The sequence below is a fragment of the Xenopus laevis genome, chromosome 6S (genome assembly GCF_017654675.1).
Source record: "Xenopus laevis strain J_2021 chromosome 6S, Xenopus_laevis_v10.1, whole genome shotgun sequence".
Taxonomy (NCBI): domain Eukaryota; kingdom Metazoa; phylum Chordata; class Amphibia; order Anura; family Pipidae; genus Xenopus; species Xenopus laevis.
Genome location: NC_054382.1, coordinates 110,638,674 through 110,666,221, shown reverse-complemented (window position 1 = coordinate 110,666,221; position 27,548 = coordinate 110,638,674). Strand labels below are relative to the sequence as shown.

At 38.8% G+C, this 27,548-nt stretch overlaps 1 protein-coding gene across 5 annotated transcripts in view; it reads right to left on the bottom strand.

Moving 5' to 3' along the window:
• ralyl.S (RALY RNA binding protein like S homeolog) overlaps positions 1-27,548 on the bottom strand; it is a 376,246-nt gene that overhangs the window by 181,234 nt on the left and 167,464 nt on the right. For all 5 annotated transcript variants that reach the window (XM_041567934.1, XM_041567933.1, XM_041567932.1 and 2 more), the window contains one exon: positions 1,105-1,380. In XM_041567934.1, coding sequence (XP_041423868.1) covers positions 1,105-1,360 — 256 coding nt within the window. In that variant the 5' untranslated portion in view covers positions 1,361-1,380. The remainder of the gene's footprint in view (positions 1-1,104; positions 1,381-27,548) is intronic.

Here is a 27,548-nt window from a genome sequence, read left to right as displayed (position 1 = left end):
CCTAAGGATTTTGGGCTGGCCTGCACACCACTAGCGTACAATAAAATTATAGACACAAAATGGCTTAAACTTCTGTTAAGTGTTTACAATGTTTCCAGTTTCTCTTCATGAGAATGAAACTGCCTGAAAACACAGGACTTTAGACTGAGAATTTGGAATTATGTCTAAAAGTACACTCCTATCCCCATCAATAAATAAATAAAGCAGCCTAAAATTGCAGAACCTGTTTAAATACAGCAGAGCAGAAGAACTAATGAATATGGAATCTTTGTTGTACAGGTATGGGACCTGTTATTCAGAATGCTCAGGGGGTTTTCCAAATAATGGATCTTTCAGTAATTTGGATCTGCATACCTTAGGTCTCCAATAAGGATTAATTATATCTTAGTTTGGATCAAGTAAAAGGAACTGTTTTATTATTACAGAGAAAAAGGAAATTATTTTTTAAAAATCTGGATTAATTGGATGAAATGGAGTCTATGGGAGACGGCTTTTCTGTAATCTGGATAACGGGTTTCCAGATAACAGATCCCATACCTGTACTATTGTTTTCCAGCTCTTAGAGCAGGACCAAATTTCTACTGTGGGTATGTATAACTCTTCCATAATACTTGGGCACTGGGATACAGTATGTGTGTTACAGAATGAAACTTGAGGTGCACACAGACTTCTGGTTGCAGAAGTTGAATTGTACTAGATTTTCTTGTATTTCTCTTACTTCATTATACCAATTTCAACTAATTTGAGTGTGCATGTACTATATATAAGCTCATTCCTCTTGCATCATAGACATGAACATCTCCATCATCAGGCTTAAGCACTGACTCGGAAATTATTTAGATAACAGCAAGGAAATATCCATTTTTAACTAAGCCCTTTTCATGCATGGAAACAACATTACATCTGATTTAATGTATCATAGGTGAAATAAATGGAAATGAAGCCCTACAAAATGAATGCAGTATATTTGCAGTATATTAGTTCCTGTGCAAACGTTTTAAGCCAGAAAATGCATTTGTGTGGGTTCAGTATTGCACACAAAAGCTTTGTAAAACCTTGACGTTAAAAGAGACAATATTTAAAACAAAAAATATGTGCACATACCTAATGGCTGACCCCCAATAATCCTTGAGTTTTCTCCTGTAACTGCAGCGCGCGCATGTCTCTCACTGATATACTGTACAAACGCATATCCTTTATGGACTGAGCAGCCCACAATCTTTCCATACTTTGCAAATATGGCCTCAATGTCAGTCTTCTTGACAATGCCGGTGTTGAGGTTGCCAATGAAAACTCTTGAATTGATAGATTTTGGATCATTCTTGTTTGTGACATTGCTGGTCTGTGTTTTGCCAGTCATTCTGGTGTCTCGACAGTCACCTTGGTAAAAAAACAAAAAAACAAATACAAAATAAATAAATGTAAACATCTCTTTGTATTAAAAGCATGTTTGCATAATTTTTCTGTAGATGGAGCAAACACTACAAAGTACTACAGGTATGGGACCTGTTATCCAGAATGCTCGGGACCAGGGGCTTTAAGGATAACATCTTTCCATAATTTGGATCTGTCTGCTACAAAATCAAGTAAACAAATTAAAAAGGCGGGTTCTGCTTCCAATAAGGATTAATTATATATTAGTTGGGATCAAGTACAAGGTACTGTTTTATTATTATAGAGAAAAAGGACATCATTTTTAAGAATTTGGATTATTTGGATGAAATGGATTCTATTGAAGACAGACTTTCCATAATTCAGATTTTTCTGAATTATGGGTCCCATACTGAGCTGCACCCCCCCTGCCCTGCCGTGCATGTGCACACCTTGTATTTGCCGCGACCTGCGGCAAGAAGATTAGCGCAGGGAACAGAACTGGGCCGGCGGGGCCCACCAGCCGAATCCAACCCTGATAATATACTAGAAATCTGATGCATTTCTACTTCTATAATAAGATATAGGCTTCTAAATGTCAAAAAATGAAAAACGATTCCATAATATAAACACACATAGTAGAAACATAATTTATTTTATGCATGAAAATACAACTGATTTAAAAAGTCCCATGTCTCCTGAATGCACCCATACCAAATCTGTACAGTTTTATGATGATTTCTGACTTGTATAGGTCAAAAATTTCCAGCAGTACACTACCAAAATTCCAAAGCAACACTTAGCATACTTCAGATTTCAAGCACAAAAATTCCACTAACAGTAGATTTACCCTAGCAAACCATACGTTTTTGCAAAGAACAAATTCTTTGTCTTTCTACTCCAAACGCTGTCCCAACGTTACATGGTTTTCTAACCTTTCCTGCCATTTTTGGAAAATCACATCAAAGCTTTAATTTTGGAGCGTCATATCTCTCACATATCATTAGGTACGAAGATAAATCACACTAAATATAAAGGCCAGGGGTCTGCTGAACAGTTTTATGCCCAATGTTTAGGGTTACCTAAGTATATGGCCTCTAGGGGCCCAAAAACTAAAACACCCCATATGATCTATTTTTTGTCGGGTAAACCTACATAATGTCTGTTCACCCTAGAAAGTGGGTACATGTGCCTTTCTACTCTCTTTCTACTTTCTGAAAATCACCTCAAAGCTTCCACTTTGCAGTACCTTATCTCCCACATATAATTCATTACCAAGATAAATCTTAATATGAAGGCCAGGGGTTCACTGAGCAGTTTGATGTCCAATGTGCATAGGTTTACCTAAGTACGTCACCTGTAGGATCAGCAATATGAAGTCACTCCATATGAGCTATCGTTTCTGTTGTTCCAGCAACTGCAAAATCAACAAATTTGCTGCATTTTCTATTTTTGGAAAGTACACATTCCTCCAAATCCAAAATGGGTAAATACTGTATGTCTTTCTCTCCCAAAGTACCAAGCTACAAAGCTTTCCTAAATTTGTCAGTTTTGATTAAAATTTAGTTTCTAAAAATTACCTCAAAGCTTCCACTTTGCAGCATCTTATCTCTCACATATCACTAGGTACCAAACTAAATCACCCTGAAGGCCAGGGGTCCTCTGAACAGTGTGATGCCCAATGTGTATAGGTTTACCCAAGTACAGTATGTGACATGTAGGGCCCCACGCTAATTTGATGTCTTATATCTACACTAGTTCATAAACATACCATCAGAGTTCCGTTTGGTAAAAGCTGGAAAAAGTTTGGAAACCGCTTAAAAAACAATATATTTTTGGAAAAGTACACATTCTGAAAAATTGTCGATTTCACGAAATTTCTAAAAAATGTCAATTTTCTGCTTTTATCTCACACCATTTTTTTATATGCAAAGGCAAATCACCCTAAATAAGAATATCAGAGGGACTACTGAACAATTTGATGCCCAATATGCATAGAGTTACCAAAGAATGTGATTATGTATGGACCCAATATGAAAAACATGCATATGAACTTAACTGAGTATTATGTGCCGCAAGACCCCTTAACTTAGAAAGACCCCCAGAAAACCATATATTTTTAGAAAGTATACATTTTGACGAATCCAACATGGATAAATACATCTTTCTACACCAAACAACCAAATTGAAAATCTCCAAAAAATTAGCAATTTGCCACATTTATCTCACACAATGTTTTACATACAAAGGAAAATCAATCCACTCCAGACTCCCATGCACAGTAATGGCTCTCCCCATGTGCAATACCACAAAGAAACTCCAGAATATCTCCCAGTCTCTGCTATTTCCTAGTTCCCGGTATCATGTGTACCTCAAGCCGCCACATCTGCACAGAGAAAGCAGGCAGCCTCTGATGTCACCGATAGGTGTTGCAGTCCGTGGAAGCATTCTCGGGTGTGCCACTGCTACGTGGACGTGGTCAAAGCACGACGACGAAAGGGAACAGTTGTGACAGCTGATTTTGTGCGATCGTCTCATTAAGCAAGGAAGAGTGGATTGGCAATTTTGGGACTGGACGTGAAAGGGTGCGTTATCATGTGATGAGTCGCCAACCACCAGCGCTTTAGCTTATTGTTAGCCTAGGTGACTAGGACTCTTTCACTGTCACTATGACAGCCCGCGGGCTTCAGCAAGAGGATCCTAGTAACCGGAGGGGCATGCGTGGGGGGGGGGTGGCAGCACAGAGTTCTTTGTGGCTGGTTAGTCAAGTTAGTCACTGCGCCTGCCAACTCAGCTGCTGAAAACAGAACCCAGTGACTGTGTATTGTATATGTGTCCTAAAACACCTTAAGGGTAGAAAGACCCACAAAAAAACTTGTATTTTTGAAAGTACGCCTTTAAAAGACACCTTTCTATAACAGAGCACCAAACAGCAAAGCTATGCTAAAAAATACACAAAAAACAATAATGCAGGTGTAGCGCTATAGTAAATTGAGTGCACCTTACTCTACTATGGGCTTCACTCCTAGTACATATGCTCCGGATGAGACCTTAAATCTTAGGGAGTGAGCCTTCACATCGAGGTGGAAGCATGGTGTAGTGCAACTGTAACAGTAATCAGGGTGCAAAGAATTGGGCGCCAGTGGTTCTTATAACTTAACCAAATAACAGATTTATTGAGCACCGTATACAATCCTCAGTGGAGTGTACATAGATCGGAACATTGCAGGTTCATAAAATACATTGAATAGGCAGTACTCACAACACCTTTGGTCAGCATGATTCTCCTCAGAGATAGGAACAATACATGCAGCTTTCAGGAGGAACACCCAGCTTTCAGCCTTTTCCCTAAGTGGAACCTGAGGGGAATCTATCTACCCTAGGTCTGTACACTTAGTCCCTACTTCTGGGCAATGAGTACCCTGGGATCTTAATCCAACTACAATCCTCATAGGAGCCTCAGACTGCTCAGTTAAATAAACTGACTGACTTTCACTCCTAGAGTGATCTATAAGGGTGAGTAGCCTATTCTTACTAGACCTGACCTGTCTAGGTTCCACTCGAGCTCTGCCTCCTGCACAGGCTAGAGCCAGCACAAGATGGACCCTGAAAGTGCCATCTGCTGGTCACTGTGGGAAACAACAAGAGTCAACAGTACCCCTCCCAACTGTATTTTAGGACCCAATTAGGTGTCCATAACATGGAGGGACTGCCTGACAATAATACTAGGGGTGGCTATTCTACACATCCCTACATTCTCCCCCTGGTGAATTCCTTATGTCCCGGCAAGGAATATATTCAAATAACAAGACCAAAATACATTGCAACAATAACACAAGTATTGCATTTACTGTATGGTTAACATTTCCTTAGTAGCCTCTCCATAGGCCTACTAGGGAGCAATGGCTAACCTGAAAATCAAGCAGTTAAGGCACATCTTGCTAGAAACCATTTTGAGAAATCTATCTCTATCATAGAGCAGTGGTCTAAGTCTTCTCACTACTGGAAACTTAGTACATTCATATCAAACACTTTACCAAAAAGTGACACTTAGCCATTACCTTATAACCTCTTCGGGGTACCCAGGTAACAATTGCATATCTGAAAGAGAACAGCAGCATAGAAAAACATTGGACTGTCACTGAACTGTGCCTTTATAAGCGTCACATTTCATATCATTACGGCAACACCATAGCATTCATCTTATTATACAACCACTCTTGGGTACTGTCCAGGTACCCTTGGTCAATAACTCTCTGAAAAGAAAGGCACAAGTTAGACAAACTGTTTTTCCTCAAATACTTTAGCATTCCAGTCCATATAAGAACCTGAACCCACAGTCCTTTCGTATATGCACTTAGGAGGGTAAAGGGGAAATGGGATGAACCTACAAACGTGTAGGTGTTAACTGGAATAGTATTAGTCTTTGGACTTAACTCCAACTGGAGTATGGAAACAGAAAAATCCTTCCCTTGAGAAAGTCAAGTCACTTTAAAGGGACAGGTGTAGGCAGTTCAAATTAACTGCAATATCACTCCCAGTGGAGTATAGACAATCAAAAAGGCAATTCCTCCAAATACCTCAAATCATGTGGAGGAAGCGAGCTTTGGTGTCCTCATAGGGGATGTAATACTTGGGGTGAGGCTTGTCCACCCATTGTCCCTCATAGACCTCCAAGGAGAAATATTTGGTGGGGTTGTACTTCCCACAACTCTTGACTGCATTTTTCAGAATGGTACAGCCGTACCACCACTCTCTTTCAATAGAACGCAGGTACTCCCAATCCTGCTTGCGCCGCACTTCATTTGGGTTTTTGAGACAACTGTGGTGCATTTTCTCTTTCCTCAGGATTTCGTCGATGAGCTAATCCTCATAGGAAGCAGCCACTCTCTCATACACCCACAAAGGAGCATAAGGCATAAAATAGCCCAATTTTCTATACCCTCGAAAATTTATCACCCATTGCACTCGGGAAACAGACCTGAAAATATTGGGATCTGCTCGTCCAGGTAACACCCAGAAATCTTTCTCTTCCTCTGGGCCTATCTTGGGAGGTGCTGTGAAGCTGCAAGACATAAACTCTTTAGGAGCAGGTTGATCATCCAACTCTGGGCCTTCTTCATCATATTCCTCCCATCCTGGAGCAGTCGCCATGGTGGAATCCACTTTGGGTCTAGGGATCTTCGCCACCCAGTCTTTTTCACCGGCCAACGATATCTTTCCCCACTCAAGGTGATAAAGTTCAGATACATGGGTGCTTTCCCTTGGCTCACTAGGGGTTACATGCACCATCACTTTGGGGTTGCAAGACTGTACTGGTTCACTAACCACCGATCTTTGACACTTGCACCGAATTTGTGCAGCATTCTCTGACACTGACTTCCAATCATCATCCTCATCTTAGAGGGAAGTCAGCTCTTTCTCCACTTGACTCTCAGACAGTGGGGGATCTCTGAACGTTGGGGTCACTGGCAACACAGACCCAATTCGCCCAAATGAGAATTTGCGAAAATCAATAGCATGAGTTAGGACTAGAGCACAGGTCGGTGTGCTAAGAGCAGTATAGGTAGTAAGGGTTACATCCACCCAAGGTCCCGAATTCCTCAACCGCAACTCACTGGTTGAGAGGCTCTCTTTGGGGCCTATCACGGAGGTATCTTCCCGGTCATCCTCGAAGCTTTTCTCCTCTGGAACTCTATCCACATCAACTGCAGCAGGCACTTCAGGCTGCAGGGTTTCCACCTCGGGAACTACAGAAACAGCTTCAAGCCTGAAGTCTGCAGTAGGCTCTGACACAATTTCCCCATCTGTGTCTCCCCCCTGGTGCAATCGGCACTGTCGCCACTGAAGGCATGGGCGTTGGCGACGCCATAACTTCACCCCCACTCTCGGGCTCTTCTGGGACAGCGGCAGCGCCCGTATCAACTGTCCAGCCGGACGGGGTCATCTCAATAACCGCAGCCGCGGTCTCTAGGGCCTCACCTTCAATCAAAGCCACTTTGGAGGGGAATGCACATTCCTCGTTACAGCAGGCCTCACTATGGGGAATAGGTACATGGGATTCCGGTGCGGGAGCCACAGCCGCTGACACCCCTGGGGCCTCCTCTATCTCTTCATAGATCAGTATAGAGTTGCCGCTCACCTCATCCTTGGTCGTCCCCACCAATGGAAGCTGGTCTGCCCGAATAAAAGGTCCCATCCATAGTTGAGAGCCGCATTGCAAACAGACTCCACCGGGATCCTCTAGGGCGTTGGGTGCTTCCAGATCACATAGGCCGCATACTGGAACCATTTCCCAGGCACTGGGTGTGCCGTCAACTACAACGGCCTGACACGGCTCCACTTTCTCTAAAAGAGCCCACAGATACACAGCAGAGGGGGTTATCACAACCGTTTTCTCCTTTTTGTGGGACTGTGCTGGCAGGCTTGCATAAACACAGGGACAACCATCCGGCAATCCATGAGGGAAAATCATGGAGGGCCCCTCACCAGGGATAACATTACAATAAAACCACAAAATTGTACAAATCAATGCAATAACAAAATAAACAGAGTAAAAAGTTAAAAAAAGTTCTATGTTTACACATGTGTGTACACTTCTAAAAGTTGTGTGACAGAGTATATGTGTGTGTATATAAGTGTAAACAAGTATGCAATGTGTGTAAGAGTGTGCAAATGTATGTGAAAGTGTGTAAATAAAGGCTACTTACTGTTCCTGGAGCAAGAGGGACATTGTCATCACTGGAGGGCTCATAAAGGTCAATGCCTGCAGAGTGTTGCACAGAAGGAAGTACATGGGTGGCACTGGGGGGAAACAAGGAAGTAAGCAGCACAACATAAGCGCGATTTGATCGGGTCTGCTGCTTGGAGGTCGGCCCTGATAGCCTCCCAGCCTCGTTGCCCAGGGGGCTGTCACTGCTGCACACTCTCTGCGGAGGCGGCTAAGGCCACAGATGCAGAAAGAAACACTCATCTGCCTAAGAACCTAAGTATGCTGTACATGCTTGGCAGGCAAAGAGTTAAGAGCAGTAGGTTATGGAAGTCAGTATATTGTTTCTGCAAGCTTATTATGTTTAATGACACACTTGAAAATTCCAGTTAACAGGAAACTTTCTTATTTCGGAAGAGAATGTCAAGGAGGCACTTAACAGATTGCAGGACTAATAAAATATACTGTATAAGAAAAGAGTGAGACAGTATATGAGATAGAGATAAAAGATAAAAAACAGTCAAATACCATAAACTGGGTCTAGATTTAGATGAGTCATTTAGAAATCAGCTTCCTGGGGTATCAGCAAAGCAGTTTGAAAACTCATCTACTATTCCAACCTCCACCCCAACTAACCAACTACCAGTCATATAGGGTGGGCTCAAAAGCAAGTACATGACGGAACAGGAAAAGACCAGAACTCATGGTAAAACTAGAAGCAGAACCCCAGACAGGCAACAGAAGTTAAATGAGGAACAGGAACCAAACCAAGAAACAGGGTGGCACCTATTGGACAAAGGACTATGGTGAGGCATTCAACAATGAACCCAGAAAATCACATAATGAGACCTATAACACAAAATGAGACCTATAACAAGCGCAATATCTGAATCCTCGAATCAATAAATTAAATAGTAATATATATATTGGTTTCTGTAATAATATGCATATCTTAAAATGTTAATTTTGATATTTAGACCCCTTTAAACTTAAATGTGGCGTATATAAAACTAACATTTTGAAACAAAGGTCTTTCTTTGCAGCTTTCAGACCAAGCACTGCATATATTGTCACATCGCTGCACATAGACCATAAAAATAACAGACCCCGAGTAGAACTAGTTGTCTACCAAATATATAGTGAATAAAGTACCCCCTCTTGTAAAATATAAGGATATTATAAGTTACCGAGGAGTTTCATGACCATATAAAAACACGAGGCCGAAGGCCTCGTGTTTTTATACAGGTCATGGAACTCCAAGGTAACTTATAATATCCTCATATTTTACAACTGGGGGTACTTTATTAATTATAATACACAAATTTTAGTGAGTCATGTGACAGAAATTACATCACTACTCACCGTTTATAACTGATGACATCACTACTCACCGTTTATAAGGATATATTTTACAAGATATTCATGGCTTTTGTGTATTATAGATCATTATTCCAAGACCAAGATACAAGCTTGTGAGGGTTTTATGCTTATTAAATGCTAGAATCTAGGCCACCTTGTACCTGATGAAGAAGGTACTGTTACACAATTCACACTAGAACACACTTTCAGTTCACTTTCAAAGTTTGTGGGGTGGATGTTGTGATGTGTAACAATTCTTTGTACACAAAGAAAAAGAATTTCCCTAACTTCTATGGAAATTATATCCAAGTTTGGCAGTCACTATAATTGGGGGTTATGATGATATCTACACATAAGACATAAATGTATCTGTTATATAGTATATCTGCTATCACTTCATTTAGTTCTAGGAGAAAAAAGGTATTTCCAAATGCATAGACAACAATACGGTTTTAAGTACTGGGTTTTTTAAAATTTAAATGAATTTGAACCAATATCCCAATAAATATTTTTTTTCTATTACAACTAGATAATGTTGTTCCTTACTGTATATGAATATTTTGGTGTGACTTTGTCTACAATGCTTGGATATATATTGATGTGCCAAAAGAGGAAAAAACGGTGTCATTTGAGGATGTACATGTTCTGTCTAAGGCCACACAAGGAGAGTATCTTGCAATGATAGTACACAAATAATTGCCTTTGACAAATGAGGCAAATACTGTAAGTCTACAAAGACTATGGGATTTCAAATTAGATGCCTAGAGAGGCTGGTTACTTATTTATTTTTTCAAGAGTACAGGTCATTTATATACTGTATATACAATGCGGTGTAATTAAAAGTTGAGATGGATGGGCTGAAAAATGCTGCCAGCTAGGAACCTCCAGACTGAATCAGCAGTCCATTAACCCCTATATGGGCCCATCCAACAGTCTACCTGACAATACCTGGCCAAAAATCAGGCAGAATTTATTAGGGCAAATCTGAAAATCTCATTGGAAAGGACCACATTGGGGAGTTAATGGTGTCCTCTCTTGATGGGTCTCAGTAGATTGCACTGTGATCCAATCAGTGGCCTACGGCCAAAGGATCAAATCAGCCCAACTTGGTCCAGCATGTTGGTGGTCACTGTTTCAGTGGCTCTGATAATGATAGGATTAAATCATAGTTTGACATTTTATATACTGCTAGAGTAAGTTGTAGAAACCACTGCAGTATATGTTGGAAGAACCAGGAGGAACATGGTCAGGAATATGGTAACGAGAGAAGGGTCTACTATGCAACTATGTAATAATTAAAGAATTACAGCTATACATATACTTAATCCCCTTATCCAAAGGTATTAATAGGAGGCTATCTACAGCATGGATGGATTCGATCTAGAAGTTGTGGAAGAGTGTAGGGTGGTCCTATCCCTGAATCGAGATACAATCATCTGTTTTGGGGTGTCTATTATGCACGTCATATACACGACCATGTTGCCAACCTAGAAGGTATATATGGAGTGAACTCAATTTTTATTTGCATTATGTTTGGGAAGAGGGTAAATGTATGTCTAGAATGTGGGATAGTGTTAGGCATAAAATATGACTGGAACAAAGACATTTTGGATATCTTGCTGACACACTAAAAAAGCAGCAGATAATGTTTTATTGGATGCCTTCCCTCAGAACTTTACTGTTACTGTCAACTGATTGTGGGGAAGAGTGAGAAAACAGGCAATCTGTTGTTCTCAATAGCTGTGTTAAATGAGGTCTCCAGAGATTTAAATTATTAAGAAAGGCTATGACTTAAAAGTATTGTAAACAAGAAAACAAAATCAATTCACTCCAGGGTATGTTATAATTCTACCATTCAAAATCTGATATGAAAAAGAAACATAGAAAAATACAGTGAACCACAACCTCTAAATTTCCAGCTATTGCTGATCTATTCTCAGAAGTCTGCCAAGGTGGAGAACCACAGTTCTCTTAACCAGCAACAAAAATAAAGATTTTTATAGCTGTTGTCAGTGTAGTATTGCCTAATCTATGTTTGCCTTTTGATGAAGCATGTCAGCTCCAGGTGTTAAGGAGGATAACTGGACACTCTATGCTTCCTAGATGATTGGCAGCATCTCTAACACTGCATTTGTATTACTGATGATTCCCTGAGATACTGCTCCATTCTAGAACCTTTGTGAGAGAATTTGTGACATCAACACATACACAGCAGTGTCCCATTTGGGGAGGCAATATTATGAACACTGTGCCATGGGGGTAGTATTATGAAAAAATGGCAACAACCAGTACTGCAGACAAAGTGTGCCACTGGAATTCTTTCTATGTACCTGTATGACCCGTATGGCAGGAGTGGGTCCTCCGGTGTAGCACCTGGTACCACAAAGGGTACATGATCAGGTGTGGAAGCACTCTACCATTGTTGTTGCCTCTACCTCCAGTAGCTCCCTACCTTTTGTTTTGCATACAGAATACATATAACGTAAAAGTCACAATACATGACAGATTAGTAATTTCGATTTCAGCATATACACATTCTATTCTGCATGAGAATTGATTTATAATCACCCCTGTAGCATCAGTTATTATGACAGGTGTAACTTCACTTTCTATTATTGATTCAGTGATTTCCAATTACCATAACGGTTAGCATCCCAGAGCACACTTGATTATCATTATTATCATTATTAACAACGCCAACATATTCATAGCATTGTACAATAAATGGGAGTATAGATTTAACATACAAGAAAACATGCAAAACAACCAATACAAGATGTAAAGAGGTCCTGCCAAAAAGAGCTTGCAATCTACAAGGAGAGGGGGTGAAGTCACTAGTGTAGAAATGGGCAATATCAGATGGCAGATGAGGAACTGAGTACTGCATTTAGCAGCACTAAAGAAATGTGTTTCAAGAGACTTTTGAAACAAAGATATAGGAAGCAAGTTGGACAGAATTCCAGAAAAGGGATGCAGCTCTTGCAAAGTCTTGAATGTGAGTATGTATGGAGGTAATGGGTGAGATGTAGAGGAGCAGGTCATTAGAGGAGCAGAGTGTAGCAGAGGAGGAGCAGTTACTGAGGTGTATAAGCCTGGCAGCAGTATTTATTATGGACTGGGAAGGTGGCAGTCTTTGGGGGGGGGGGGCTTAATAGAGAGTTAAAGTAATCAATGAGTGATATGATGAGAGAGTAAATCAGAAAGTGAATTTCAGTGGTTTCTTGGGTGATAAGTGGTATGATTAATGAGTGAAAGTATATGAGGGGTGAAGGAAAGTGCAGAATCAAGGATAACCCTAAGGCATCAGGCCTGAGAAGATAATGTGATAATGGAGTTGCTAACTATGATAGACTCTACTAAGATGGTGCTGAAGGAGACCTGAGTTAAGAGCTCTTGGTTGAGATCAGGAGAATATAGATTTGAGTACCAATGGCAGTGTAGGAGACACTTGGGGGCACATTCACTAATGGTCGACGTAAAATCCTTCGACTTCGAATATCGAAGTCGAAGGATTTACCGCATTTCCTGCGATCGAACGATCAAAGGAAAAATCGTTTGAAGGATTTTAATCCATCGATCGATCGATTTTCCTTAAATCAGAAATTTGTTAGAAAGCCTATGAGGACCTTCCCCATAGGCTAATATTGATGCTCGGTAGGTTTTAGGTGGCGAAGTAGGGGGTCGAAGTTTTTTTAAAGAGACAGTACTTCCACTATCGAATGGTCGAATAGTCAAACGATTTTTAGTTTGAAGTCGTAGTCGAAGGTCGAAGTAGCCAAAAAAAACATTCGAAATTCAAAGTATTTTTTCTTCTATTCCTTCACTCGAGCTAAGTAAATGTGCCCCTAAAAGAACATGTACTGCGCCTTGGCACTTAAAAGATAGTCTAACAAGGTCTGAGATAGGAAGCCACTATGGGCAATTTTAAGGCATGGATCATAATATACTGTAACTGTATCTTGTATCTGTAACTTGAACAATTCAAGACACATTCTTTTTTAGGTTTTAATTCTCCTTATGTATGAAGTATGATGTTTATCAAAGCAAAAGCTTGATACCAGAGCCCCTTATATTATCTATATTAAGACATATGGAAATTGCATACTGTTCTACTGATTTGCTATAATACTTGGCAGTTCATTAAACCCTTCCCACATTTTCAGAAATGGTCTTGCTTCTGTTACTTACCCCAGGGATAAAACTAGATCTAGCTATGTTGGGAAACCTAGTTTGAATGTCAGAAAAGAAGATTAATGAAGCAGAAAGAATAAATAATAAAGATAGTTTGAAACTGCCTGGGAGGTTGGCCATTTATTAGCATGGTTTCAATCTTTATGCACAGGCCTCTAGGGGAAAAAGCATATTAAGAACCGTTAAAAAGCTAAGCTTCTATTTCCAAGCCAGTAGACATTTGGATTGAATTTTAGCAAGATTCACTTATTTGGAAGTGAGATGCATTGTGGAATAAAGGTGAGGCTCTGCTACTGCCTGAGCTCCATGGAAGCATATGGAGTTAGCAAAATATGATTTATTGAATGAAACTCCAGAATACAAAGATATTTAAAAAACAAAAATGTTTTTAATCAATAAAAGCTTGGTAAGAAAATGTATTTTGTTTCATGACAATAACCCCATGAAGTATGTTCTTTTCTGGAATAAATTGTTTGAAACCCACAATCCTAAAATATCACCCCAAGACCTAGATAAACATCCGCTTAGCACTTGCTAGATGAGATGGGAATACATTTAAATGTCCAGTCATTTTCTAATGTGACATGAAATTGATTTTAGTATGACATTTGGAATGCAATGGCGGTCATTCATTAAGTACAGGGCAGGGAGCAGAATGGAGCATACTACCCTTTTTTTGTACATTGTTCCCTGTACAGATATAGTGCTGCAGGTCTCTCTGTTTCAAAATGAAAAACAGAGACCATTGTTTAATCCATGAATAGTTTACCTTGTATGAGTATATGACCTGTTATCCAGAATGCTGGGACCTGATAACAGACCTTTTCGTACCTTAAGTCAACTAAAAAAAAACATTTAAGCATTAAATGAACTCAATAGTATTATTTTGCCTCCAATTAGGATTAATTAAATTGTAGTTTGGAATTACAGGTATGGGACCTGTTATCCGGAATGCTCGGGACCTAGAGTTTTCCGGATAACGGATAATTGGATCATCCTGCCTTAAGTCTACTAGAAAATCATGTAAACCTTAAATAAACCCAATAGGCTGGGTTTGCCTCCAATAAGGATGAATTATATCTTATTTTGGATCAAGTACAAGCTACTGTTTTATTATTACAGAGAAAAATAAAATTATTTTAAAAAAATCTAGCATCAGACTTTAATAATCAGCCTTGTAGCATGAGTTTATATTATAGACTAACCTCATTTTCTGCTGGATAATTTGTGACGACCCACTTATAACTCCAAGAAACACACGCTGCAGCACTCCTGTGAAAGTGGTTTATTGTGCCAGCAAACTAGGCAACATTTCGGGATTGAGAAAGGGTGTTGGCACGAATCATTGTCTAGATTGTTGGCACAATAAACCACTTTCACAGGATTCAGAGTGCTACAGTGTGTGTTTCTTGGAACCACTGGTGCAATGTAGCACCTATATTAATAAAATCAGCACCAATTTATTGCTACTGTATTTGGAAATACGACAATAGCCATAGACCTATGGCCAGACAATTCTAATGGGTCCAGACCTAATCGTGGTGCTTGTATTGAAAGCAGTGAGTAGATCTCCTTTGTATTTTGATAGCAGCTGCTATTGCCCTTAGGTAACATTTCAACAACTGACTGGTAGATTTTATAATATGTAAAAAAAAAAAAAAGAAATGAAAAGGAACTGCAAGGTAGTTCATATGTTAAAGATGACCATTTCAGACTATATCATATTGATTTTTTTAGGTGCACATGCTGTACTTTTCCATCTACCATATACAATGCCTACCATTTTTATAATCAGTTGAATTGACAATCAAGGCCAAGTAGGGAACAAACTATAACAATAAATGTCTTTTATCCTTTTGTCCGGCAAATGGCAGCTAGAATGCATTATCTTTTCTATCTTGTTAGACACCATTGACTGTTGTTGAGAGAGCAGAAAAGGTTATACCCTGTTCTTTACTGCAATCAATGAATTGCTATCACAAACTAACATTTTTTTTCCCTGTCTCTTAGAATCCAGGAGAACAGAGAAAGAGCAAAAATTGACAGTTCAACCAGAATAATATAGCTTCTTAACAAAATTACCGAGCGATTTCTTATGTATTCCAGTGTCCCAGTTTTGTGGATCATGTGATATGTCATTTCCTGCAGACTTCACGGCCTATGTTCTTGATAAAGATGCATAAATACACACACAATCTTTTAAGGGGCAGATTTACTAAGGTTCGAATGGTAAAACCTGCCGAGTTCACGTACAAATCAGTGGCAGAGGTCTGTTGAACCATTTGAAGATGTTAATAGCCTTCTTGAATTCAAGTTTTTTTTTTTTGAAAGAAAACTCGTTTCGAATTCGATTGAAATGTTCTGGTCTTTCCTATTCGATTGAAGGTTAGACGTTCGAGTTTTTTCATATATAACTTTCCATTCGAATTGTGAGTACATTCAAATTTATTAGAGTAAAAAAATTCACATAACTTCGAAATTCAACTTTTGATAAATAACCCCCTAAGTGTTTCCAGTGCATATCTATTTTTAGGTTTATTATCCTTGAAAAAACAACAAAATATTTTTAATATGAGCTGAGAATTAACATGGCATCTGTTTAATTAAGATACAATGGGTTGGAAATTGTCATTACTATACAAGTCAGTGGCAAATACAAATTACCTTGAACACATTGTTTCCAGTTCTTTAAATCTTTTGCTTGTGTTGGGATATTAACTTCTACATTTTGAGAGTTATTTTTTGACCTGTTAGCTTGGACTATAGCAATTATTATGTTTTATGACTTTATATTTATCCGTAAATGTGGTTATACACAGTGTTGGACTGGGACACCAGGGGCCCACCAAATAAACCTTAGACCAGGGGCCCACTCTCAGTACTTCCTCTCCTCACTCTACCTCTATTATTCCTAGTCTCTTTTCTTTCTACATAATAATCTATTATTCAATCTATTTAGCCTCTTTGTTCTCATAGAAATAGGGATGGCCATGAAATAGGCCAAATATTTAGCAAATCGAGGGCCCACTGCCACCTGGCCAAAAGAGAAAACAGTAGGCACTCACAGATCCCACAATCGGGCTTGTAAAATAACTGAAAACTTTATTTAGGCCACAAAGTAAAAAATACATAGCCTGGGCCAACCTGCAGTTTTCCTGGTATCTCGTGGGTCAGTCCGACACTGTATACACAATCAACATATTGCCCCATGTATGGGGCCCTCCCGGGCCCAGCCAACCCAATATCTGGCCAAGAACCAACCCGATATCTATTGGCAGGTTTGAAAATTCCATTAGGCTTGGAACACTGTAACTATAAGAGGTACGTCTTCATCAGACATAGAGGGATGGTTCACCTTTACATTAGCTTTTAGTATGTTATAGATCAGCCTATTCTAAGCAACTTTTCAGATGGACTTCATTATTTATTTTTTAAGGCTTTTGAATTATTTGCCCTCTTCTTACTCTTTCCAGCTTTCAAATGGGGGTCACTAGCCCTATCTAAATAACAAATGCTCTGCAAGGCAACAAATCTATTCTTGATATTCAGGCCTCTCCTATTCATTTACAGGGATGGGCGAATTTGAGCTGTTTCGTCAAAAATTCGCCGCAGGCGAATTGTCGCTGACGCCCATTAAAGCCTATGGGCGTCAAAAAATTTTTGTTGCGCGGCTTTTTTTTTTGACGCACGCTGCCATACAAGTCTATGGCCGTCATTTCCACGGCGAAACAAGGCGAAAAAATTCGCTCATCCCTATTCATTTACACAAAGTCAAAGGAGGGGATGCAGGTATTTGGCACTGGCCTAGCCACACGCCAGTAATGAATTCAATATGAAAAGACAGACAATATCTGATTTTGCAGCAAATGGGGTGATCCCAAATTTATTCCATGGTGCTATTAACACTTTATATTGATCAAACGTTTCGGGACCACATCACTGAGGAAGGGCCATGCGGTCCCAAAACGTTTGCTTAATGTAAAGTGTTCATAGCAAAATGGAATAAAAATTAAAACCAAAATGTTTTAGAATATCATTCTCTACATCATAGAAAAAGTTAAATCAAAGGTAAACGACCCCTTTAACACTGAACCATGTTCCATTCATTCTTTCACAATACCTTTCTGCATCTGCGGCTGACTGACCTTCTTAGTATTCACTGCAGCCTCTCCCCCACATTTACACTCGTAGATATGTTCACTTTTGATATATATTCTACTTTTGGCAATAACAGTACTGTAATTTCCCATTCATTTCTGTTCCTGTGCTCAGTATGACACTGTATACAGTGCACTGTGGGGAGCCATATACATTTATCAGTTCTGACAAATGATTGAATAAGAGTTTAAATTATTCTTTTGTAAGGAAATGCATTTGTTTGATTATGAACTACATTTCAAAGGACAAATGATTATAAATAGCTGGCTCTTGTGGTGTACTCTAGGCTGAAATGGCCAAATGTTTCAGAACATTTTCAAATCTTAGTTTTTTTTTTAAAGATTTTTAATCTTGTTTGCAATAAATTATTTTGATATAATGTGTTTTCACAAATATTCAAATAGGTAAAACACATGTATTTAAATAATTTCTATGCAAAAACATTACTCAAAATAGAAACTATTCCAAGCTATGCCCATAAATCTAGCCACAAGTATGCTTTAATGAATAGATACACGCAATGGAATGCCTCTTGTTTGTGGGCTAGAATATCAGTGAAATGATGCTGTCTAGAAAGAAAGAAAGAAAGAAAGAAAGAAAGAAAGAAAGAAAGAAAGAAAGAAAGAAAGAAAGAAAGAAAGAAAGAAAGAAAGAAAGAAAGAAAGAAGGAGGGAGGGAGAGAGGGAGGGTATATATATATATATATATATATATATATATATATATATATATATATATATATAACAATGTCTTGGCCAATAGAGTAACAGTCATTCTCCATGTGACATGCAAGTTAAACAATATGATTTACATGAAAATGTGGTTTGCCAAGTGTTGAGACGTTGAGAGCCACCAGTTGATATCCCAGGAACCACTAACATATGCAACATTTTTTCATCCATACAAAGCCTGATTCCAACATATCTCAATAATGTCAATTCTGTTGAGGGATACATGAGGTTCTAAGTTCTAACAAAAGTGAATAACAGTAATAATGCAACTTTATAACCAGACTTTTAACCACGTGTGAGAAACATACAACAGGCTGTGTCGGTGCAAGCATCTCATTAATAATCTCATGAGTAAAACACATTGATGCAGTACAATACAGGTATGAGACCTGTTGTCCAGGTACCTGGGGGTTTCCAGATAAGGGGTCTTTCCATGAATTGGATCTCCATACCTTAAGTCCAATAAGGATGAATTATATCAATTTGGTACTCATATTACAGGGAAAAAGGAAATCATTTTTAAAGATTAAAATTATTTGTTTAAAATGAAGATGGCCTTCCCGTACTTTGGAGCTTTCTGGATAATAGATCCTGTACTTGTATGAAAAAACAATCAAACAGGTCACAGAAAGAGCAGATTTGTGCCCGAATTGGCCACTTACATGCAGGGCCAAGTTGGGCTGATGCATTAGGCCCATTGTTTGGCCCCATACATGTGCCGTAAATTGCTGACTTGGTCTAGGATTGCCACCTATTCAGATTTGTTTGGAAAGCCTGGTATTCAAAAGGGCTGCCTGGGTCTAGACAGTCCGAATAAGGCAGGATCACCCTTGATTGACATGGCTATTAGCCAATCGCTGATCGTCAATAGCCCGCCTCATGAAGGCTCTTGCTCCGCCCACAAAGTCACTGACCAGCCCCTCAGATGTCATAGCTCCACCCCCTGCCCAGATCGGTAGCAACCCTAACTTGGTCTGGAAGGACAGAGGTGCCAGCTTTTATTAGCCTATGTATGGCCACCTTAAGGCTCTTAAAAAAGTTAACTATACGCAACATATGCTTAAAAAGAATTAAAGAAAAACATCAAGAATAAGATACTGGCTAAATAATGTACAATAATTTGTAAGTACATAATATATATTACTTCTATTTTTTTTTTCTGTAGACTGGCCAATACAATAAATGAAAGAATTTGATACATTTGAAAACTCATTATTTAGATGCAGCTGTAAATAGATTTAACATTTGCAGACATTAACATCCATTTGCATTTGTATCTGTCCAAATTGTTTTGGTGCTGAACTTAAATCTAGTGTCCCTAATTTACTGCAGCTGCCATAACATGCCTTTAATGGAGATTTACAAATCCGAATGGCTCGAAGCTTCAAGCCCTTCATTTTAACCAGTTGTCACTTAAGAGGTGGTTGAATAAGCAACATCAAACCAATTTAAATAAGCCTCTGAATATGGCTTCTGGGAAGCTTCAGCTGCTTAAAGCAATATATTGCGAGAAAAACACATCCTTGATAAATGATTTTTTTGTTAATACACTCTGCAGAGCGACCAGAAAGAGAATGGAAGAAATGCGCAAATATATAAAGACACTGTTCTATTTCTTTGTTATTTATCTTTTAAGCACATGTAACAGGTATAGTACAAAGGGACATATTCAATCACTGAGTAGAATTGCAACTTATTCAATTATATTTTTCCCAAGAAATAAATAACCAGATTCACGTTTCTCATCAAACTGAATCTGACCATTACGTGTTACATGGTGAGTTGTGTCTTTCTAATAGTAGCCCCTCTAATGTTCCATTTCCCTTATGGGGGGTTTGGCAAAGAATGGTCTAGTGGTGGAATAGAATATTGCATATACTGTACATACAGGTATGGGCTGATTTATCTCTTCTCCCTCTCCCCCAGCCTAGCTCCCCGCCCCCCGAGCAAATGCCTCTAACTCTTTACTTACCCCTCTGCGAAGATTCTGTCCAGCACCATCTTTAGCCGATTCGGTAATCCTCGGAATGAGACCGACGCTTCGTCAATTTTCGTGAGTTTCATCGCATGCGTAGTTGTTGTGAAACAGAAAATTGCTCCAACTGCGCATGCGCCGCTACGCTGCTCTCATTCCGAAGATTACCGAAGAGAAGAAGATGGCTGCCGTGAACTTCGCTGGACAGAATCTGCACGGAGGGGTAAGTAAAGAGTTAGGGGCATTTGCCCAGGGGGGCAACTAGGCTGGGGGGGAGGGGGAATGGGGGTCTATGTAGTGTAAGGGGGTAGGTTTTTTTTTATTTCTGCTTTAACCTGAATTTCTGAATGATGTGCAAGTTAGGGGGTGAGTAGAGGCCACGTGAGAGGATGAACGTCCCTAAAAATGACAGTGCTGTATTCTTAGGGAAGGGCTGTTTTTATGGGGAAGTGGCTGTATTCATGGGGTAGCAGCAAGTCTCTGCCCTTTGGAACAGAGGACAGATACCTGTGGCATTTTGCAAGATAAAGCATGCAAAGTGCAAGAAAATGGCCAACTGCAGCCTTTTTTGCACTGAGCACACTGTATTCTGTAAGGCCCCGTTAAATTTTTGCAGATTAATTAACTGAAGGGTCATGCTTGTCTACTTTCAGTTTATTTTCACTCTCTTACTGATACAAGTGTTCCCTTTATTATAGCAGCAAGCATCACATTCCCAATTGTGGGAAATTTTGCACAATTATTTCTAACAAAAAAACCCCACACAGGAAGAATGAACTGAGCATCAATCATTCAATTTTAACTAAGCTATAAAATAAAATAAAAAGAAAAGAATGTAATTATGTTTATCCATGTATATTAGTAAACCTTTCAATTCAACTTAAAAAAGACATAAAACTGATCACTTTAAAGTGATGTGAAGTTAATGGATTTTAAATACGACTGACAGTAGTTTAGCAACAACAAGACATTTCAAGCTAAATAAATGTAATTAAGGTACAGAGCCGGCATAGAGATTTACTGTATGAGAATATGCAGCAATAACATTAGAATTAAAAAATATGGCTAACAATTCCATATATTTTTAGACTTTATACATAATACCAAGTCTGGATGAAAAGTTTGTTTCATATATAAATACAATAAAAATATTTGTGTAGCTGCCACTCCTAAAAATGATTAAAGTTCATTTAATGAATGTGTAATTGTGCAGATTTAAAACTAAAATAGATAATGACAGGATGGGTTACTCACAGTGTATATTTCACAGACACGTTTATGCTACAATGTGAGTACAGATATGGGACCTATACAAAGTCAAAGTAAAGTGCCACACTCACACAACTCGCTGTTTGAAGCATGGGGTGCACGCTGTACTCCTCTCTGCACAGGTTCTCTACACATGGATTAAACAATTGCAGCAGCACTCCGATCTTTGATCAAACTTTTAATTTGTGCAACAACGGCAATGCTTCGGGCTATTCATCTCTCAAACAGCTCAATATATTAATACATATTTCATCCATTTGTGTTAAAAATCCATTTAAGATAAAAAAATTCCGTTGTGATAAAAATCCAGTATATTAAACATAATCCATTAAGTGAAAAATTTACGTATAAAAATAATTTTTGTCCATCAAATGTGAAAATTAATATTTTTCTAATTTTTGTGAAAATTTTCCGTTGTGAGAATAAAAAACAAAACAAAATTTTCCGTTGTGAGAATAAATTCTCACAACGGAAAGTTTTCACAAAAATTAGAAAAAAATTATTTTTCTCACAATGGAAAATTTTCACATTTCATGGACAAAAATTATTTTTATACGTAACTTTTTCACTTAATGGATTATGTTTAATATACTGGATTTTTATCACAACGGAATTTTCTATCTTAATATTAATGGATTTTTAACACAAATGGATGAACTATTTATTAATATATTGAGCTGTTTGAGAGATGAATTTTGCACAAATTTTCACTGACATTTTACAGAGACTGCTGGGAACTGAGTCTCTTAATTGGGAGGTGGTGACTAATTGGTAAACCCTCCCTTCAATCACCTTGTAATCACCTATATATGCACGTTTGTTACACATTTTGTTTGGCTTGATAAAGGGCTGGAATAGCCTAAAACGTGGCCGTTGTTGCACAAATTAAAAGTTTGATCAAAGATCGGAGTGCTGCTGCAATTGTTTAATACAGGTATGGGACCTGTTATTCAGAATGCTTGGGACCTGGGGCTTTCCAGATAGCAAATCTTTATGTAATTTGGAACTATAAAACTTAAAGGAGAACTAAACCCTAAAGCCAAAAAACCCCTTTGGCAGCCATCTTCTTCTCTTCGGTAATCGTCGGAATGAGACCGGCATATCTGCAAATGCGCAGTTGGAGCAATTTCCTATTTCGCGTCAAAAATTGCTGCAGCGCTGGTCTCATTCCGAAGATTACCGAAGCGGCTGAGGTTGACGCCCGTGAACTCCACTGGACAGAATCTGCCCAGAGGGGTAAGTAAAGACTTAGGGGGGTAGCAGCTAGGCGGGGGGAGGAGGGAGGGGGGATCTATGTAGGATAGGGGGTAGGGAAGTCTGAAATTGATCCCATACATGACCTTGAACTGTAAACCACTGGGATAATGTGTTACCCATATCAATGCAATAGGGACATCAACTTTAGAAAAATACTCTTTAATTGCAGAATAGCAATACAAAGGTGTCTTTTATCTGCTCTTCTTTATGGTTTACCTTGTACTGGTTGGTCACCCAAATTATATGCCAAAAAGATATGATTTAAATCTTGGGCCATTGATTACATGACATAAGGAAGCCATGTGGAGCCCTTACTGTATATTGTCCATGGGAAAACCTGATGAAAATTGGGTTGTGAAGCCAAATTGGCTGTATGAGCACCCTATGGACATCTTTATTTAAACCCTTCACAATGACAACTCTACTAATTGCCCATTTTCCTTAAGCTACATGTGGACAAACAAAGGCATTTTATATCTGCTCTGAAATGACCTTTTTTTTTTTAAATGACTTTTTTTTTTGTCATTAAACAAGGAATTAGAAAAATGTTTGACCGCACACGATTCTTTTTTTCCCTTCCCACTACTTATTTGCATATGCAAAGTAGGTTTCACATTTGGTTTGGTATTCGCTGAATCCTTCACCAAGCCTTCAAGGGATTTGATGCATCCCTAAAAGGTAAGTGTTCTCAATTTGTTCAGTTCCTAGAGTCAAGTCTTTTTTTTTTTTGTAAATTGAGGACATTGTTGGAACTTAAATTGCCTGCAGACAACCCGCTCCTGACTATTCTAAATGATTGCTGTACTGCAGACACAAATGCTTAACATGTCTATGTCTGAATTTATGATAATTAAATCTACCGCACATTCTTGCAATTCTATCACTCTACTAAAAAAGCTGCAGTTACTTAAGTGAAAAATATTCTGTCATATGCATAATAACACTGTGTGTTTGGCTCACTAGATTTATTTTAAAAATCCTGCAGAACAATTGAAAGCTGTATAGTTTTCTAGAGGAAATCAGCTTATTTATAGTGCTTAATAAGGGGTGTGGGTTAAGGAGAAAGGCAAAGATGACTTTCTAGGTTCCCTCCCATCACTCTGGTCAAGCAGATTCTTATTATTCCCTTTTTAGGGTCTGGCCACATCAGATTTGGGGAGATTAGTAGCCCCAGCGAAAAATCTCCTCTTCTTCGGGCAACGATCTCTGCAGGAGGAAGGCACACACAGCGATTTGGTTTCAGTCGCCCGAAGTTTCCTAGTGAGGCAACTTCGGAAAACAAAGCGCCGCATGTGCCTTAACCCAGGCGATTTTCATTTTAGGGGGAAGGCAGTTCGGGGAGATTGTCACATTGAAGAAGAGGAGATTTTTCATTTGGACGACTAATCTCCCCAAATCTGCTCGGCTTGACCCTTTGTCCAATAAATGTAATGCAATGGCATGTTGTGCTCCAGTGTGCTGTATTAATCCAAAACAGGAAATAATGGATTGTCAACTTGAATGGAAAAATACTCAATCTAGAGATTTACTTTGATTCAGGATCAGCGTCAGACTGGAGGGCCCAGGGCCCACCAGGCCATAGCCTCAGGGGCCCCCACACCATCCCCCGGGCCCCTAGCCACAAAGTCCTACCTGCCGCAAAACACCCCCCCCCCATCCGCCGCGCACTTTCTGGTTGCGGGAGGTAAGGAGAGGAAGTGCAGGGAGCGGGTCTGGGCTGCCGGGGCCCACCGGATTTTTTTGCAAGGGCACATCCTTTCCCAGTACATAAAATTTGTGTCAAAATATTGAGTATTGAATATTGAGAGTGACTGAATATGGAGTGAACCCAGAGAGGTGATTTAGAAATGTCCGTATTGCTATGCTACATCGCAAGATAATCGATGTCTTGACTGATCTAGTAGTTACAAAAAAGTACATTTGGGCTAATTGGCCACTTATGGAAGACTTATTTTTAAAATGCCACTGGTTATTACTTCCTTAACGAAATACGGCTGGTGCCAGATACTGATCAATTTGTTTCTTGAGTCACTAAAGAGAAATAAATTGTAGCACTGTATTGCCAAGCTTTGGTCCCTGAACTTGGAAAGAAACGACAGACACATTATTCGCCAAACATCAACAATGAGGCACAATTTATTTCTACTGTACTTCCACAATCAGTAGATCTGCTTTCAGAATACAGACAACGTGCCGTTTTAAGTCAAGGGCCCATTTGCGTGCATGATATTATGATACTAACAAGCCCGATATGAAAGGAAACATCAAAAAAACAAACATTACTGCAGTTTTTTGTTGTTGTTTTTTTGATCTTTAAGCTTCCCAAAAGTTAAACATGAATAGTTTGTTGCTACAAAAAAAAAATACATTTAATTATGCTGTTTTCACATTTCAAAGCCTAGTTTTTTATTCTGCTTCTAAATGAAAGTGCTTAATTAGGTTTAGAATCTGGGGTGGAAATCTGCCATACACTAATGGAAGCAGCGTAAACACATATTCCAAGGTCTCTGGCTGTTTAGTGTAGCACTGCCAAAACCCATTTTTAAGCTGAATTCCTGCATAGAGGATCGGAGAGATGATATTCTGAAGTGTCTGATAGATAGATAGATGGCTTCTTTCATAAGAGTACTATAGATACAGATCTGGAAAAGAGCAGCCTCTGGAAATTACAGGCCGATAAGTGTTTTGACATTCATTTCCAAGAAATATTCCTTATCTCTCCAGTTTAAAACTATGAAAACTGACACAAAATACATATAATCCACAAACATGTTTTAAGGATGATTTGATCATATGTGTAAGATTTTCTTTTTCCTGTACTGAGCACTTAACAATAATAGTTTGAATAATAGCTTGAATTGGCTTATATATTTTTAGTTTCTTTCTTTTTATTGTTTTGAATATAACCGCAATAAAAATAAATTCTAAATAATTCTTCTTTTTAATAACTTGCCCCTAATTTGTATACAACATATTAAAAACATTACATGAATGCAGAATAATATATTCAGGTCCCCCCAGGAAAAATAAGGGTAAGATGAGGGAGAGTGTATTTCTACATATACCAGAAGGTACCACCTTAGAGGTCATGACCAAAAAATGTTATACAGTAGAACCCCAATTTCAACCAGAAAAAAATGGTGTAACATTTTGGAAAATGTAGAATCAGGATGTATGCATTATATATATTGGTGAGACCCCAAAAAAACAGGGTTCCACTCTAGGTACATTAAAAATTTGCAATGTCATAACTGTCTTGTCAAAAAACATTACGTTTCCCCCTTAGAATCATAAACTGGAAAAAAAGGGAAGAATAAGACCAAGAGAAGTTAGTTGTATTTGCTCAGATCTTGTACAGAGAGAGTAGGCCTAATTAAGAAAAGAAATTGTTTGAAGTGAAGGTAATTTAACATATCTGATTTATCTTTAATGATGTTAGAACAAAATTATACATCATTTTTTCCCCATCAGCAGCTGTATTAATAATTATTCATATTTGTACATTTCACAGGTTTCTGTTGCACTGTAGGGAAACAATAAAAAATATATCATATACTAATGTATGAAGCCACAGCCCTCTAAAGGTTAGTGTTACAAAGCTCTTCTCTATGCCAACTTAGTAAACCACTATCCCATTCTGGTACAGTGGTTTACCATCTATTTTGTGCCTCTTACATTGCTTAGAGCCTATAATACCCTTAATAGGAGCACAAAAGGTCAAGGGGTTTGGACTGCCAATCCAATTGCAGATCAGTGGGATTATACAGTGCACCTACAGCATGGTGCTCTTCATTGAAAGATGCTTGTGCTTTCCATGGTGAAATGCATGGCCATCTTTATTTTTGCTTGAATATTCCCAAAGTTGAGAGTTGGTGGCAGGCAGGTGACAGGGCCCAACAGGGTTGGGAACCACTGGGATTTTTCCCGGCATCTGGTGGGCAAATCTGGCCCTGGATCAACACTATTTAAAGAGATAATGCCAGGGATCTTGGTCTACTATAACCAGATGGATCTCCACTGTGCCCCCTCCCAGCCAATGAACATATCGCAAAGTTGCACTCAAAATGTACAGGCTGTAAATTCAATAGTAACTAGAAGTGTACAACCTTAAAACATTTCTTGCAGAATTCTTTTTGACAAACTTAGCTCAAGGGAATGAGAATCTGTAGTACAGTTTATTTTAGTTAATTAAATGCTAAGGAGATGCATGAATCGGGGCTACGAGACAGTGGGATGCAGAGATAATCAGTCAGTGAGTGATTAAACTTTCAAACTATTGTCACTATAAAGAACACCGAAGTTTAGCTTATGTTATGCTTTACTTAAATGAATGGAACTCAGGACTTATAAATCACAGGGAAAGCCATTTTACTGCTTATTGTCTTAACAATGTGGTTATTTGTTCATTGGTAAAGCAATAAGTTTCCCCCAAGCATGCGGCTTTTTACCACTCCTAAGGGTTGGTGTTACCATTCTGCTTAAGAGACGGTATAACCGGTAGCTCAATCTCACGTGAGCATGCAGCTTT